Here is a 17,960-nt window from a genome sequence, read left to right as displayed (position 1 = left end):
AATAAAGTCTTAGTTTAAGTAAGATATTTCCTCTCTAATTAATACTCCTTACTAGTTCTTACTAAGTTTGAATAAAAATTTTGGGTTTAATCAAAATTTTGTATCGTTTGATTTATTCTTTTATTACACATCTATTAGATACTACAATATATACACCTGCAATTGTATAAAGAATGTAAATCAGTGATTCATTCTAGCTAGCTTTAACTTGCCGTGATGCCTTTAATTAATCTTCAAGTTGAAAAACGGAACACAAATGCTTAATTTTTTAAAATATCCTAAATACAGAGATGAACACACTAAATCGATTGACCAGAGCAGCATGGTGAAACTATTTTCATAAGGTTTGTTGAGTACAAAAACCGATATTAAGTTTTCAGCTGCATGACAAAACTAGATCTGCATCTCATTATATAAACAGAAAATTTGCTGAGGCAGGCGATAGGAGCTAACACTGTAAATTTTGGAGTCTATAATTATGAATAGAGCAGAAATGCCATGTATCCAAAAACTGGCAGGGCATGTGACCAATTCAGCCTAGGATTGCCATTAACCATACCTCCTCAACCGATCGGATGTCGTCTCCTGCAAACAATAAATCCAAATAAGGCATATAAACAGAAATCACTTTGAGGAAGATGATGATCAGAAACCGTATAACTCGCCATAATCCCAACTAATCCCATGCTTGCTTATTGCTAGTACTTGATAAACATAACAGGGATTCTGATGATGCAACATGTTTGGTATTATGTGCTTTAAAAGGGAAGGGAGATGTGGAGTTTAATTGAGCTAAGGATTATTTGCACATTATGCCAGTAGGAGAACCCTAAAGCCGAAGTATGGATTCCAACAGGTACCTCTTTTGGCGGCTACGATCTTCCTCAAAGTCCATCACTCCACCATGTTCAGAAAAGATCTCTTCATGCCCTCGGAAGTCAATGTCGGCCTGCTTACAATTGGTAACTTCTGCCACATCGTAAGACACGTCGACCAACAAATACAGAGACTGTATATAAACTAGTTCTTATACAGATAAAAGTAAGATTTAGAAATAGCATCAAACATATAAGTGAGATGGATACCAGACTAACCTAACACATACATGTCACTGTTAATTGTCAGCTTTAGAAAATAAATTAATAAACTAATCTGATAAGCGGCATAAGCCCAATGTATGTATGCACATATCTGGTTAATCAAAGTCTCCAGTTGGAACAGTTGACTGTCTCATATATAGGGAGCTTTTGTGTGTACATGATAACCAAGCATCAGAACGCACACAGCATGCAACAAAAAAAACAATAGTGAGCAGTACAAGTAAAATGATAAAGTTCACTACAGACTGACCTTTAAAGATAGTGTTTTCTTCACTTCCTCAGCACGCTCTTCTACTTCTTTTGCGTGCTTCTTGTCTATCTCACTCATAGCATCTCCCCATTTTATCTTCTCTTGAATTGAAACCAGAAGATTTTCTGACGTAGACAGCCTATGAATGGCAAAAACAAGATATAATAGAATTTTAAGAAGCTAAATAGTCAATAAAAAAATCCATATTCATACACCCCTCTGATGAGTCAAAAATATAAATCAAACAAGAAAATTCGATGCTTTAAAGATAAATCATTCACCAGTTTGATAACGTTTGGATCATCCCACCCAATTGTCCAGGTCTAAGATCCCTGCCTGCTGCAAATTGCACCTATAAATACACCAACAGTCATATTAAAAAATGAATTACTCCAAGTCAGGTAAGAACCTGAGCAACATTAGAGTTTAACCGCACAAGTATGGAAGGAATACCTCAAAGCATCTTCTCAACTGATCCAGCTTTCCTCTGACTATGCCCTGTCCATATACCAGCAACAGGTTAAAGATTATCCACACAAGTATGTTAGGAATACCTTTGTTTAGGGGTGGGTATCTTTGTTTTGTTTTGATTTGTTTTTTTTTTTACTTTTTAAAAATGATATTTTCCAGTTTTTCTTATTACTTTATCACTATGACAAAACAAGTATTTTTAATATTATTTCAGTTTTTTAATTGTTTTATTTTTTTATTAGTATTAAATGTTATTCAGAAATACATAGTTAATGGAGTATTAAGGATTAATATATTTACTATAACTAAATAAATAATTATGTGTGAATAGTTGAAAATTATCAAATTCTATAATATAAAATAATACTCCCTCCGTTCCGTAGTAACGGAGGCGTTTCTTTTCGGCACGGAGATTAAGAAAAATTATGTTGGTGAGTTAAGTAAAGGGAGAATAAAGTGGAAAATGAAAAAGGTAGAGAGATGAAGAGAGAAAAAAGTAAGAGAGAGTAAAGTAGGTGTGGAAAAATGTGTTGACTTTTAATAAAAAGGGAAATGACGCTATTAATATGGAACATACCAAAATGGCAAAATGACTATATTACTATGGAACGGAGGGAGTAGTATAGACTAATAAATATTAATATTCTATTTTAAAAAGTGAATATAACTAAAAAATGTAGATAAACAGAAATGTTGGCAGTGGGGATCGAACTCAGGTCGCCATTATGCCTAAATGGCACGACACCACTAAGTGACGAACTTGAATTGTTCAAATTCGGCCCAGGAAATATATCTTGAAAACCGCCAATGCTATTAGCGTGTTTAATCACGCCGATGTGGCGTGTATTACAGAAAGAAAAAGAAAATATTCCCTTTAAAGGGAACTTTTTTCCATACCCACCCCAAAATCAAATTTTTCCTTATAAGTAACAGGGTATAAAGTATAAACAAAGAAAAAACTTACCACATACATACAGTCGTTAATGAGAAAGTCTTCTAACTGGCGAACATTGGCAACGTCCAACTCCTGCATCAACGTATCATATGGCAATACCTAGACAAAGGTCAAGAAAAATGCTCAAGAACCATATCATTAGGAAAAGGATGAAATAAAAAAATTCATAGCCAAGGATAACACTGACATGATTTACATAAGATAATTTTTTTTGAAAATCATCGAACTGGCTTATTAACAGAATACCTATTATATCTATTTCTATCATACAAATTATCATTCTAATCTATAGAGCTAAAGAATAATACAATAGGCAAGTTGAGGAAATTGCACCCTTACACAACACAATATGAATTAGAAATGCCAGTTTTGATACTAGCAACGAGAGGAGCCAAAGCATAATAGCAGGAAACAGCCAGGTAGATACATATGGCCCCTGAGACTTATCAATAAACACTAGCCCCAGTATGTAAATGAAGCTATGAAGGTTACGAAATTAATCAGCATATTACGAAATCGTGCAAAATCTCATAATTGATAAATCATTCTAATTTCAATCACTAAATTTGTGCAGCCCTTTTTATGCCACACCATCTTGCTCTGTCCAAATTCTACGATTACAAATATCCCTTTCCGATTTAAGAGGAGATGCTCACATTTGCAAACATATCTCTAACATTTTACATTAACAAGCACTTGCAGAATACTGAAAGTATACCTTGTTAGTCTCTGCCAGAGTAAGTACAGTCAGCTGCTTCAATTTGAGGACTTGATCAGGTTTCAATTGTGGAAGACGACTTGCAGTAACTGTCCCACAATAGAGAGCATAATGTTCATTCAGGGAAGATAACAACTCCATAACCCCATGTGAGGCTGAGACTATATACCATATAGTAATAGAAGGGAGGGAAGCCCACACTATCCTTCATGTGCAAGACAACAAAATACTTGAATCATTCGGAGAGCTTTTAACAAGGTTTAAATAGATTGCTAAGTGAAAATATATAATGCTGGCTCTAGTCAGTAGTCCACCCACCATCAACTTTGAATCAAAATAGTCAGCTAGGAGAAGAATGATGATAGCTAATACAATTATACAGAAGGACTGTAAGCTTACTCTTATATTCACTCCATGTACCATATGCAAACATGCGAAGCACGTCAAGGAAGGCACTATTCTCAGTCCCTTCTAGCTGCAGATAACTCCACACATTAGAGAATGGGGCGAAAAAGATACACAAACACAAACATACATGCATACATGCATAAATATCCAAGAAAAGTTAGCAATACTACCATGTTGAAAAAAATCAACAATTTGATGTGAATATTTTCAGATTCGGGATATCAATTAATAAAGCTGAAAGAGAATGATAAACGATAGTTGTTTAAAAATAATCATTCCCATGTTCTTTCTCTCATGAAAACTTCATTCCAACATCTCTTATAACAAAATCAAATATTATGACACCATATCCCTGGTAGAGAAAAACAAACAAGAAACAGTTGATTAAAAGAAAACACTGAAATTGAAATGTAACACATACATATAGTGATAATACAAACTCCGAGGCTCATAAGCATCATGATATCAAGCAGAACTAATGTGAATCTTAAATGCAGCATAAAGATATACTCAGCAACAATAATGTGAAGCATTTGTCCCTTTTTAAAGAGGCTAAGTGTGATAATCATCACTCTACTTAAATATTTTGTAGGAGTATTTATTTGCTATGCATTCTAGTATGGCTCGGAAGCATGATCGCGAAAAGAATTTTCCAAAAATGAGAATTATAAAGAGATTATTAGCGAAAAATGTAAACCAGGATGGTTTGCGCCTCTTCTTATACAGCCTATACTGACAAGACCCATTGGACAAGCTCCATAAAGCACGATTGCATTATCACAAAATAATTAAGGGATAGTGCAAAAACATCCCCTCACAGTGATAGTCTGAGGCCATATCTAAGTGGAAACCCTGAGAACCCAAGAATACAACACCTACTATTTACTGTCAAAATACCAAGAACGTTAATATAACAGTAAGAAGTATGATTTGTACCTCTATGACGTTAGGGGCGGCGAGAATCTCTGAAAAGGCAAAGAGGGAAGGATGGGAAGTTGCCTCTACGATGAGGCTCGATAGCGCCGAGCCCTGCAGAATGGATGCCTTCTTCAAGAAGTAGTCAATGTGCTCCGCTTGCTGTTGCTCAATGTCCATATTCACAGCGCCAAATTTCTACTGATGCGCAGAAACTTGTGAAATCACATAAAACTACTTGTAGTAATCGCCTTTACTTGTATAAATAAAGTTGCCACCGTATATGATAGCTGAATGGAAATTCAGTGTTTAATTGATCGCGATTAGGGTTTAGGAATTTAGAGAAAAATTTCCCCCTTTCTTCATAAAAAAGAAATCATCGGAAGTGGTTTCCATTCCTTCTTTGAGACGGAGGAAGTTTTCCTTCGAATTCTCTCTTTAGGAAATGCCAATTCGGCCCCTTAACTATGACAAATTATCACTTACATCCTTCAAAAATTGTTACGTGAAATAGCCCCATTATTTGGGCTATTTATAAATAATAGCAAGGCCCAAATAATAGAGCAGGCCCGTATAAATAGTGTTTGTTTTCACCTGAAATGTCATTCAATTTTAATGAAACCGCCAAAAGACGTACTCGCCTTTTTTCGCATTCCCTCTCAAAATCCTTTGTTCAAATACGAAGGCGACAACCGTCGAAGACCACTGCTCCATCTGCTGGATCAATGTTGGAAATTGAGATACAAACTTGTCGGGCGAAAATTACACGGAAAATAAAACAATGAAGATTATACAGAAATAACTGAAAATTATACGGAAAAATCTGTGGAAAGCGGTAAGCTGAGTCGAAGAGTCCTCTTTCCGCAAGACGAGATACGCCCCGTTAGTGCTCTCGGTTTGGCGTGTCGTCCCCAAAGATAAAACGGCTTCGTCTTTGAAGTAGCAGCACCGCTAGCAGCAGAGCTCCGACGAACGGGAGTAAGGCGGGGCAGAGCTTCGACGGGAAGATTATGCAGAGAGGGAGAGAGCGTGTATGCAAGAATACTTGTGTATGTTCTATTTATGTGTGCACTAGCCATTGGGAGCTGAAGAAACACGACACACCTGGACATGCTACACGACGGGATACACCATGGACCGTCGGGGAGCTTTTGTCTCCTGATATACGTCCGGGTCCAGCGGGACCTTTTGTCTCCCGTTATGCTTCGGGGGTCCAGCGGGAACATGACTTGGACCAGGACCCGTCGGGGATAGCGTGGAGTTTGGGTGGTCTAAAAAGAACAAGCGAGGCTTGAACCACGCTCAACGCCCGGGTCACGGTGCGCGGCTTGCGGGTCACGGTGCGCCGGGAACATGACTTGAACATGACCTAAACCCAATTGCCAAGGCACCCGGCACCCGGTGCGCGGTTCGCGGCTGGCGGGCGGGCGGCTGCGGCGAGCGCGTGCACGTGTGTGGGCTCCGTCACCTGTCTTATTCCACGATAATCATTACACATAATAATTCATCTTATTAAATACTTTATTAAAGAAGTTTATCATCCCCTGTGGGATAATTAACATTTAGTTATCTAATCCCTTAGTTTTTCCCATAGCTCATTTCTAGCTTATTGTGACTACCTTTAATATATTATTTCTCACTCACCGGGAATCGGATTTGAGAAAATGAATATACTACGGTCATCTACTCGGAACGTAGATCGACGCTATTGCATTTAATTTCACAAAATTAAATGTCTTGTAACATTTATTATTAATCAAAGTCATTTGACCAAGCACGATTCCAACAATCAATGTATGATTTTCTTCTCGATTTACTATCAGCTGTATGTAAATTTTAAGATCAATGCGCATTAGAGTATTTGGGATCTAGCATTGAAAAATATAATTGCATTAGACTGTTTGTAACCATGCCTCAGAAGAGATAACCAGTAGTTATTTTTTGGTGTGATCTACAATTCTAGAGGTTTTATTCAGCTAATTAGATTGCTATGTGTAACATATAGTATTACTCATATTTTGTTGTTGTTTTGCTTTGCATGCCATAGGTGGTGAACAGTATTTTCATTGTTTCGGAGGTATGTGGCGTCTCAGAAGGTTATTGTATCAGTTTCATGAGCTCAGCTCAACATTGAATGATAATGCAAATATTGTGGCAGGACTCAGGAGACAGCTCCAGGTTTGATATTTTTCATGTACCAGGGCAGGGCGTGGCTTATTTTTCTTTTTATTTCATACTTTACTAATTACGCATTAAAACTCATGTCATCTCCAATTAGCATATTTCTATGCGACGGAGGGAGTATTTACAGGCATTTCAACAGTAAGTTTCATTTATCAACTGCAACAGTAAGTTTCTTTTATCAACGATGTAAAATGAAAGAAACTTTTGGGATACTAAGACTTTATAACTTCTTAGGCCACCTGCAACCATCACGTGGGTGGCCCGTAATCCGTCACTAAGGGATGAGACGGCGGCGTGACGCGTTGCAGCGCCCCGTCTCGTTCCCAGCCCGCCACACGTTCCATCCCACCGTGACGGATGGCGAGACGTCTCACCACGCGCCAAGGCGACGTGGCGCGCTCCGGCGCCATGCGTGACGCCCACTCGCCGACCCGCGAGTGGGCATCGTCACGCTGACGCAATAAATCATTTTTTTAAAATTCGAATTAAAAAAAATTTTAAAAAACGAAAAACGGTAATATTCCCGTTTTTTCTTTTTTTTTATTTTTTATTTTTTACTCTATAAATATTACCGTTTTTTCCTATAAAATTGTATTTTAAATTATGTAATTTTTATTTTTTTAGGATTTTAATTATGTGTTTTTTTTTAAATTCTAAGTTGTATTTTTATTTTATGTTGTAATTTTATTTTATTTTTAATTAAGTGTGTTTTTATTAATTGAATTTGTTGGAAATAAAAATAAAAATAAAAATGAAATTGAATGAATAGTAATTTAAGGGACGGTTAAGGGACAGATAAGAGATGGAGGGTTGCAGATTCCGTCCCTTAATTAAGAGATGGAGTAAAAAAGTACGGTGGGGCCCATGAATAGTAATTTAAGGGACGGATAAGTGACAGCGTTGCGGATGGCCTTAGAGGTCTATCCCCGTATCAGTACGGAATGGAGTTGACGAATACTTCCATCTAAAAGAGTTGTAAATTAATGCTGTAAAAACTTCTAGTAGGTTTGGAACTATGCAATACACACTTTTGGAAAGTTTCACTTATATGTGGAGATTCCAATTCCAAGTATCTAGTGGCATAAGGACAGCATCTTGTTTTGGTTCCATGCTACAAGGAAGTATCTTTGCTGAAGTCGTAGTGGTTGTTTTTGCATTCTTATATCCTCCTTTTGTTATTCATCTCTTATTAGGATGCGAATAAGCATTAATGCTAACTAAGTTCAAAGAATGCTACATGATGCAACAAATATATGTTTTTGATCATTTTTGACCTATCTGAGGCAAAACTATGTTTTGAATAGTATACTTTGCTACTGTTTGGCATAGGATGTCAGTGTCTTCAGTAGAAGATTGCTAACCAAAGATCAAGACTTGAAGAGCTTACAATAACGCCAAGGAAAATAGTTGAATCAGCCAGGGATGGTAGTCAGAACCAAGCCCTGCACAACTTTGTTTTTTTGCTAGAAAATTGAGTGAGATATTCTGACTACACATTTTCTATTTCAGCCTTAGATCCGTTTCTCGTTACACACGAGAAATATGTAAGAAGAGAGATCCATGTTGATACTTGAGAATAGAAAGAGATGTATATAGGTACTATAATGCAATGAAGGCCGAAGCACGTGAAGCAACTATGGTGGGACTGCTGTCTTTGAACCGTTTTCGTTAGTCTTTATGTGTGGGATCCATCGATAAGATCATTTCCCTTTTTTTGCTAGCTGGTTTGCAAATACAACGTGGTAGGGACCCTTAATTTGGAGCACAGGAAAGTTTGTGTGGAATCCTCCATTTCCAGTTTAAGAGGTATTTCTCTCTTTTCCCAACAACCCTTTGATTGGTAGATGAGGCTATTTATTGGCATCACTGTACAGATTGCTTTGAGTTCAAGAGAGAAGGATTAATATCAATTCATATCTCAATCTTTTGTCCCTTTTAAAACTTGTGGATCTTTTTAATAATATGTAGGAGTATTAATATGTCATGGAAACAAAAGGTTGAATTTTGAATCTTCAAATTAATAACTGAGGGTTTTTGAAGTTTCTGGCTTGCATTCTAAAATTGTAAAGGAGATTTTCCAAAGCCCTAAATCACTTTTGAATTTCAAAAGACTGTCAATTGTTTTATGATGGAATTGCTACACGTTAAAAAGGTTGAGGTATCCAAAGGTTGGGATATGAACAAAAATGATGGAAGGGGGCTACAGTTGCATACTACATAATCTTTTGAGGTGTGATTGGCAAATTAAATTTGTGGGGCTGGGCCATTTCTTGCAATATATGGCAGCTGTGCCAATTGGCAACAAAATTAATGCTGACAAAAGAATTTATTTTAGAGGTGGGGGCTGAGGCACTTTCATCTTTTTAGGTTGGATAAATAAGATTTAGTTCCATCATTTTTTCTTTGTGTCATCTTCTACACCCTACTATTGTTGTTTCTACTCTTGTAGACTAAAATGCTAATAGCAATTCCACTAAGTTGGGCGAGATAGAATTATAAAATAAATGAAACATAGGAAGATTATTGCAGCTTTTTTTAGGTTTGGGTCAGAAATTATTTGGAGGGTTTCTGGCCTTTCTGTTTTGAATACAGTTTCTCTTCATTGTAGTTTGCAGGTTTGATTATGTGTAGAGTAGTATAGGATAGGTTTGGTGGTTATGTGAAATCTTTTTGTCTTAATTAATGGGTACACTGGGCTGTACTTAGCTGATCAGAGGATCAAAAGCTGAATCTAGATCTCCATAAACAAATTGTTTACTTTGGAATGGCTTTCTATGTTTAAGTAAAAGCTTAGGGTGCTATATTGTTTATTTTGCTGCACTGTAAATAATATTGGATGCAGTGTATTTAGGGCTTAGTACAAAAAATTAGTACTCCTAGTGTTTGAATTGTTTGGATGAGTACCAAGGATGTATAATTTGGATTATAAAAATACTAAAAGCATCCACAACCGTGCTCTTGCCAACGAGCACGGTTGTGGGCTCAGCCCCACTTTTTCTGTCTGCTCTTAGGCAAGAACACAAAACGCACAGTCGTGCTCTTCCGCAAAGACGAGCACAAGGGCCCCACCATTCTATTATTCAATTTGAATAAAAACATTTCAACAAAATTAAAATACATTAAAAATCTCCGGAATAATATTACAAATTACAAAAAAATAAAAATTACATAATTAAAATCCTAAAAAATAAAAATTACATAATTAAAATCCTAAAATTTAAAAAGTATGTAATTAAAATCTTAAAAACTAAAATTTACATAATTAAATTCATAAGTGACTGAATTTCGTCCAAATGGATGCTGAATGTGTGTATTTATAGATGGCTTTGGGATTAAATTTTTTTAAAAAAAAATTAAAAAAACGGTAATAAAACGACTATATTTTTTGGAATCCGATTTTTTTTTTTTAATTTTTGGTATTATTTTTGATTTTTTTAAAAAAAAAATGCCAACGGCCAATAGAAACACGTCACGTTGCCCTGCTCGTTGACACGGACGTGCTCTTAGCTAAGAGCACGTCCGTGCCAGCAGCAAGAGCGCAGCGGCGGACAAGCATGTCCTTGCCGCTACGGACGGAGAGCTTGTGCTCACCGTTGCAAATCCAATATATTCTTTCTATTTCCATTAATTGGCTTGATTTGATTCGATTCGACTTAGGTTTTAAGAAATTTAATAAAGCGTGAATAAAAAAAATTAGTTAAATGTGGATTCTAAATTATAGTAATAAAAAATATGAATTAATGGAATTTGAGATCAATTCTTATAAATAATAGTGAAAAATAAATGAATAATTATTTACGGATAGACGAAAATAACAAATTCAGTCACTTAATGGCTTATAGAGGGAATAACTTATATGGATTCGTGGTATAAGATTCGAGGGTTTATTAATTTAATTATGTTTTACATAATTTTTCTTGCTATGATTAACTAATTAATGTAAAAGTCATTGAGGGTATACTATGTTTATATTGTGTTTTACAGAATTTTCCTTGCTATGATTAACTAATTAATGTAAAAGTCATTGAGGGTATACTATGTTTATATTGTGTTTTACAGAATTTTCCTTGCTATGATTAACTAATTAATGTAAAAGTTTAGGGGTACACTACATCTATACTGTGTTTTGCAGAATTTTCCTTGCTATAATTAACTAATTAAAATGGGTTACAGTTCAGAATCGCGGTTAAACTAATCCAGTATTAGTTTTTTGAGTTGCAATAATGATTTGATTTGATTGGATAATCTGAAATTCAAAATTTTTTTTGTCGTGAGTATAAGAAAAGGATACAGCGATTTTGATTGATGATAATTGATAAGTTACAAATATTGATTGGGATTTAAATAAAGAATAAAATGAAACGCTAATGGAAGAAATGAAATAATACAAAAGATATGGACCATATAGGGTATAGTTGGAAAAACTTTAACTCGCAAATTTCAACCTATGTTCCTATCAATTCCTTTTTCCTACAAAATAAATAAATTTTAAATAAAAGGATTTCACCCAATATCAACATTCAGCAGTGGGCATATCCACTTTTTTGGGCTTTATGTTTCAAAACTGGAGAACTTTTTGAGAATTTTAATACATCCAAAAGAAAAAAATTGAAAGAAAAATGTGATGAAAGGGGGAATATAGCAAAGCCTTTTAGAATCTTAAAAAAAGGAAAATTTAACTCTCGTTTCAATGCGTAAATTTAGGTTTATGTAAAAATCATCTCTTGAGAAAAGAATATATATTTGTATTTTGCATTTCGAAGAAGGACAGATATAAATACGTTTAATTTTCTAGAATAATAGTACTACTTTCACAAATTCATAATAGAAAATCATTTAATGCGAAAAGCACATTATTCATACAAAGCATATATCTGGACTGACATTACTCATAAATATAAAACAAATAAGCTATTATAGAAATCATATTTCACCTGCTAATACACTTATCGACATATTCTGTGGTAAAAAAAAAAAAAGTATACTGTATATTATAAATATATATTCTTTTCCTCTTTTGATTCCTTGGAATTTTACCACTTGAACCTCTTTTTGACCTCTAGCTGTCAACATATTGAAAATAAAAAATACTAAAAAAATCAGTAAGAAAAAGGGGAAAGGAATTTACCATTTAAGGCCACCCACCCCCACCCCATCAAAAATTAATCTTTACTGTGGAACTTTGTCGCCAACTTTCACTTTTTTTTACAGATGCCTTTGCCCTTAAATTCAAGCTTTTATAATTACTTTACTCTTTTTCTATTAACAAAATATACCATCTTAAATAGAATTATCGGAAAGACAAATAGTAGGATTCCTTCGTTTCTTGTTAACCTTATTAACAGAAACGCTTCTTTTTAGCATGAAAATAAAGAAGATTAAGAATAGTATATTAAACAGATAATAATAAAATAATATAAAATAAAATAAAAGATATGAAGAGATAATAAAATAAAAGAGATAGTTATTTTTTATAAAAAATAGAAATAATTCAATTAATTTAAAATTTTCTAAAAAAATTATACAATTAATATAAAACAGAATAGGATAGATGAATAGGTAATAAAATAAGAGAAATGATTACTTTCTATCAAAAATAAAAAAAAAGAACTCAAATATTTTGAAAATTTTTAAAATAAAAAAAATATAATTCTATTAGAATGGAATGGAGAAAGTATAGTTTTTATAGTATCACATCCTAATAATTAATTACTTACAAATCCACAAAACTCATCATAATACAATATCATCACTACGCATACATCATCACTACGCATACATATTTCTCCAGATTTTGATAATAAATTTTTATTTTCCAGACACACTGTAAATGAAGAAAAATAGAAAACAGAGAAATGATTCTCCTCTCCTTTAAGTAGTGGTGTACTAAAGAGTAAAGTAGTGTGTGTAACTGTGTGAAGAAAAAAAGCTCACACGGATGGGAAATCAACTGTCCATCGTCTCAATCTCCCCTCCACCACCGCTAGTCTCTCCATAATCGCCGCCTCTCTCCGCCGTCCCCTCCCGTCGGAGCCAAAAAAATGGGTTGCGCGGCGTCGAAGCTGGACAACGAGGACACGGTGCGGCGGTGCAAGGAGCGGCGCCGCCTGATGAAAGAGGCCGTCCACGCCCGCCACCACCTCGCCGCCGCCCACGCCGACTACTGCCGCTCACTCCGCATCACCGGCTCCGCCCTCGTCACGTTCGCCTCCGGCGAGCCCCTCGCCGTGTCCCAGCACGCCCCCGCAGTCTTCCTCCGCACCCCTTCCTCCACCGCCGCCAAACCCCCTCCTCATCGCAGCCCCTCTCTCCACCCCCCTCCGCCCCCGCCCCCGCCCCCTATGTCCACCGCCTCCTCCCACCGCCAAGAACCACCGCCGCCGCCGCCGATGCGGCGGAAGAAGCCTCTGAAAGTGCCCCACATCCTCTCCGATTCCAGCTTCACTTCTTCCCCACCACACGACTTCAATTACAACGCGAGAGCTCACTCGACCTACTCCACCACACCCTCCCAAACCTCCTCCGTTTGGAATTGGGACAATTTCTACCCCCCTCCCTCTCCCCCGAGCTCCGAGCACTTCGAGCAGCTCCGCAACGCCAAGCACCACGCCGCCAATTCCGACGACGATCGCTACACCGACAACGAAATCGACGACAGAGCTTCCAGCTTCACATCTTACTCAAACGTCAGGGATCACGACGATCGCTACCAGACCCACCCAGATCATTTCGACGACAGGGCCTCCAACTACTCCTCGATTTCGCGCTACTCCAACAACAACAACAGAGGCCCCCCGCCGATGCAGAAGAAAGGGCAGAGCTTGAAACGGTGGGAGAGTGAGGAGGAGGAAGAGGAAACCGAGAGAGAGGAGGTGCAGTGCAGTGAATGGGGAGATCACGATCACGATCATTACAGTAGCACCAGCAGTTCATCTGGTGAAGAAGAAGACGAAGATGATGATGATGAGAGGGTGGATTTGAAGTCAAGATCCGATTTCGGGACTAGGTCCAATCTTGGCTCCGTGAAAAACGAATCCTCCGCAGCCGCCGCCCACAATCATCATAATATAAATTCTAAGTTCTCGAGCAAATCGGAGAAGTTGTACGAGGAAGACGATGGTAAGTCATCGACGAGTTGGGGGGATGGGAATCACAAGGAGGGGAATCTGGACAGGAGGATCGTGGTGAGGCACAAAGACTTGGTGGAGATCGTGGCGGCGATCAGGGAGTATTTCGAGAAGGCCGCAGCTTCCGGAGACCAGGTCTCCGAGATGCTGGAAACCGGCAGGGCTCAGCTAGATCGGAGCTTCAAGCAATTGAAGAGTAAGTATTCAACTTTTTGGATTATTCAATTCAGAATTTCAGTATTGTTTGCTGCTGCTATGTATGGATAGTGTCTTTTCATATTGAATATCTTAGATAAATGGTGATTAGTTAATGCAACATTTGTGATGTGTATAAGATATGATGTGAAGAAAGTTGAGTGTTTGTTTATTTGGGTGTTATTGTAGAGACAGTGTATCATTCTAGTGGAATGCTAAGTAACTTGAGCTCTAGCTGGACATCTAAACCTCCTTTGGCTGTTAAATACCGGTTGGATCCCAGTTCTATTGAGCAGTCGGGTGATTCCAAGAGTCTCTGCTCCACATTGGAACGGCTCTTAGCATGGGAGAAGAAACTGTATCAAGAAGTGAAGGTATGGATCTAGAATTTTTACTTTATAATTTTAGTATTTTGGTATTGAAAATTTCATGTAGGTTCCTTCTCTTACATAACCATAATTGATAAAGATGCCTTTGTCTTGGAGTCATTTCCTGATCGAAACTGTGTTTTGAAGGTTAGAAGACATTGCATATGCTTGTGAGTTGGGTATTGGTTAAACCTTTCTTCTTTGTTTTGTAAGCTTATTATTTTCTTGGATTCCCTGTGTTATTATGGAATGTGTAGAGTTAACTGTTTATGGTGTGGGACAGTTACAGCCTGGAATTTAACTTGTGGTGTCAGCATGTCCCATGCTGATAGGTCTTGTCTTCAAAAAATAACTTGTCTTTTGTTCTAGCTGATGTTTTGCTGTCATCTTGAGAGAAAATGATCAATCTTTATGCTGTAACAAAATTTCTTCAACTATGTTTCAACAGTTTTTTTTTACTCATACTTCCAGTTGTAAGGTTTTTGTACCTTTTTCCATCTTTATGCATGCGAACCTATTCTCGAGGGCCTCGGATATTTGGTGTTACTTCGAGTATGTGAAATTTGGGACAGTAGAGGTGTTGTTGCTGAATGTGGTGCCATTTTATTCTACTGATTAATTTTTTTTTATGGTGTTGTTATGATACTCAGGCAAGAGAAGGGGTAAAAATCGAACATGAAAAGAAATTGTCTACACTTCAGAGCCAGGAATACCGGAGTGAAGACCAATCCAATTTGGACAAGACAAAAACATCAATAAATAGGCTTCAGTCTCTAATTGTGGTGACATCTCAGGCGGTGTCAACAACTTCGTCTGCTATTATTGGTCTGAGAGACTCCGACCTTGTCCCACAGCTCGTGGAACTCTGCCATGGGTAAGTCTGATCTCGTCTGCTCTATGCTTCCATGAAATGTCAGTTCTCAATATGTTTGAAGTTGATAGTTATAACTCCCCCCCCCCCCCACCCCCCAAACTCAAACCAATTTTGCTTTTCCAATCTTGTTTTTAGAATAGTAAAAAGATTACTAGAGGTAGATGATTCCACTTTATTCCTATATAGTCTTTTTCGTGTTGATATATACGTGCATTTTCTGCCTTCGAATGAGCATTATCAATCTTTCATGCCGTTTAGAGGTGGTTGAAATTGCTAGGATTATATCACTCTCTCTCAGAGATCATTCATCGTGGAAAAATGAAAATACAAATGTGTGGTTTGCCATGATTTGATTGTGACTGATAATGAAATGCAGGTTTATGTACATGTGGAAATCGATGAATCAGTTCCACGAGGTCCAGAACGACATAGTGCAGCAAGTCCGCGGCCTCGTGAACCATACAAATAAAGGCGAATCAACATCCGATCTGCACAGGCAGGCAACACGCGATCTTGAGTCAGCTGTATCCGCGTGGCACTCCAGCTTCTGTCGTCTGGTGAAGTTTCAGAGGGATTTCGTCTGCTCCCTCCACGGTTGGTTCAAACTCACCCTCATCCCTGTGCATTCCGAGACCAGCAACGGAGCCAGAGACCAATCCCAGGTCTTCGCCTTCTGTGATGAGTGGAAACTCGCGCTCGACCGCGTCCCGGACACTGTCGCGTCCGAGTCCATCAAGAGCTTCATCAACGTCGTCCACTCCATAACCTCCAAGCAGACGGAGGAGCTCAAGATCAAGAAACGTACTGAATCTGCATCCAAGGAGCTCGAGAAGAAGGCCTCCTCCCTCCGGACCATCGAGAAGAAGTACTACCACTCCTACTCCATGGTCGGGATAGGGCTCCCTGACGACAGCGGGCACGCCCTTGACGCGCGGGACCCGCTGTCGGAGAAGAAGTCGGAGCTGGCAGCCTGCCAGCGGCGCGTGGAGGACGAGATGATGAAGCACTCGAAGGCCGTGGAGGTGACGAGGGCGATGACGCTGACCAACATCCAAACCGGGCTGCCCGGAGTCTTCCAAGCCATGACCAGTTTCTCTGCTCTGATGACTGAAGCTCTTGAAGCTGTGTGCACAAGATCTTACTCCATTTAGATATGAAAAAGAACCCTACTTTATTAATCAATTGTTTTTCTTGCTCATCTGTTATGGGTTTTGAGGCAAGTTTTTAGAAATACAAAGGCTGGCAAAGTTATTATTTTTGTTTCACTTTTGATTATTGCTGTTGGTCTGCTGTAATATGTGAATATGTTGAAAATTTTTATCATAAATCATAATGCTGGTGGGATAAGGAAGCCTGTGTATCTATAAATTTTATTGCTCTCTTGTAGGTGAAAATCTTCCATGGATTCAAGAAAACAACCTGAGCAGATTCAATATTTGTACAATCATACACCAAATTTCTGACATAAACACAGTAAACCTAGACTTCCTGGTGCTTGCATGTGATGAATCCCAACCATGCCAGCCTCATTTAACACAAAATAAACAAAGATTCTCTATCTGCTGGTACAGAAAATAATACATGTAATAATATACATAAACATATCTGTATGGATACAAGAAAGATTTGGTGATGCCCATGTACACAAGTGGTAAAGACAATCCCACAAAAGGAGGGTAAAGACAAGCAAAAGAAGGAAGAAGATGATAGAATAGCAAAGTTGCATTGATATATGTGACTGCATGTTGGTTGCCTTTGTCTTCTTGCCCTACAAAATAGGATCGCTATTGATTTCCCTATACTTACGCTTAATATTCAAATTTTTGCCCTCACTAATATCAATTGTTTTCTAACTAATCTTGGATTCTTTTTTTAACTGATCTTGGATCTTGGCCCTTCCTGTCGGTCTCAACACCAAAAATGATGAGATTCTAGTGCTATTTTTCTATCTACTACTAGCATTTAACATAATTTTATTCATTAAATTATAAAGGACTAAATATCTTAAAAACACACAAAATATAACTATCTCAATTCCTTACCACCAATCTTAATTTAAAGGACTAAATAGCTTAAAAACACACTAAATATAACTATCTCAAATCCTTACCACCAATTTTAAATGGGGTGAAAAAAAAATCATACTCCCTTCGTCCCACAAAAATATGTGCACTTTCTATTTCATCCGTCCCACAAAAATATGTGCATTCTTTTTTTTAGAATGTTGTATCAATTTAATAATATAGGTCTCACTATAGGTCTCACTATGGTGAAGAAGGAAGGAAGATGAATTTAATAAGATTAGGTCTCACTAGGGGTGAGCATAAAAACCGGAAACCGAATATCCGAACCGAACCAAACCGAAATTTTGAAATTCGGTTCGGTTATTTCGGTT

At 37.5% G+C, this 17,960-nt stretch overlaps 2 protein-coding genes across 4 annotated transcripts; one reads left to right on the top strand and one right to left on the bottom strand.

Annotated features, from left to right (window-relative positions):
* Nucleotides 1-308: 308 nt before the first annotated feature.
* Nucleotides 309-5,262, bottom strand: LOC121759599 (COP9 signalosome complex subunit 7-like). 3 transcript variants are annotated; one of them, XM_042155267.1, is made up of 9 exons: nucleotides 4,839-5,262; nucleotides 3,894-3,969; nucleotides 3,495-3,583; nucleotides 2,786-2,875; nucleotides 1,804-1,848; nucleotides 1,632-1,702; nucleotides 1,351-1,489; nucleotides 861-966; nucleotides 309-585 (listed from the first exon to the last, which is right to left on the bottom strand). In XM_042155267.1, exons 1-8 carry the CDS (start codon nucleotides 4,995-4,997, stop codon nucleotides 895-897), a joined length of 741 nt encoding a protein of 246 aa, XP_042011201.1. In that variant the 5' UTR covers nucleotides 4,998-5,262; the 3' UTR covers nucleotides 309-585; nucleotides 861-894. The 3 variants fall into 3 exon arrangements, with proteins under 3 accessions (XP_042011201.1, XP_042011194.1, XP_042011188.1); XM_042155260.1 differs by having other exon boundaries at nucleotides 861-969; nucleotides 4,839-5,261; XM_042155254.1 differs by having other exon boundaries at nucleotides 861-949; nucleotides 4,839-5,260.
* A 7,584-nt stretch (nucleotides 5,263-12,846) lies between these two features.
* On the top strand, nucleotides 12,847-16,912 carry LOC121784220 (nitrate regulatory gene2 protein-like). Its single transcript, XM_042182385.1, has 4 exons — nucleotides 12,847-14,324; nucleotides 14,513-14,697; nucleotides 15,342-15,565; nucleotides 15,942-16,912. Exons 1-4 carry the CDS (start codon nucleotides 13,043-13,045, stop codon nucleotides 16,714-16,716), a joined length of 2,466 nt encoding a protein of 821 aa, XP_042038319.1. The 5' UTR covers nucleotides 12,847-13,042; the 3' UTR covers nucleotides 16,717-16,912.
* The last annotated feature ends 1,048 nt before the right edge of the window (nucleotides 16,913-17,960 follow it).

This window comes from Salvia splendens, chromosome 2 (assembly GCF_004379255.2).
Source record: "Salvia splendens isolate huo1 chromosome 2, SspV2, whole genome shotgun sequence".
NCBI lineage: Eukaryota > Viridiplantae > Streptophyta > Magnoliopsida > Lamiales > Lamiaceae > Salvia > Salvia splendens.
Note: the sequence above shows the minus strand (reverse complement) of the source record. Positions and strands in the feature narration are given on the sequence as shown.

Excerpts from the sequence above, each read along its gene's own strand:
- LOC121759599 (XM_042155254.1), bottom strand. The coding sequence starts at position 4,997 with ATGGACATTGAGCAACAGCAAGCGGAGCACATTGACTACTTCTTGAAG. Across the intron at positions 3,584-3,893 it reads TACATGGAGTGAATATAAGA|TTACTGCAAGTCGTCTTCCA; the intron begins GTAAGCTTACAG and ends ATTGTGGGACAG. Across the intron at positions 586-860 it reads GATCGTAGCCGCCAAAAGAG|GAGACGACATCCGATCGGTT; the intron begins GTACCTGTTGGA and ends TATTGTTTGCAG.
- LOC121784220 (XM_042182385.1), top strand. The coding sequence starts at position 13,043 with ATGGGTTGCGCGGCGTCGAAGCTGGACAACGAGGACACGGTGCGGCGG. Across the intron at positions 14,325-14,512 it reads GAGCTTCAAGCAATTGAAGA|AGACAGTGTATCATTCTAGT; the intron begins GTAAGTATTCAA and ends GTGTTATTGTAG. Across the intron at positions 15,566-15,941 it reads CTCGTGGAACTCTGCCATGG|GTTTATGTACATGTGGAAAT; the intron begins GTAAGTCTGATC and ends AATGAAATGCAG.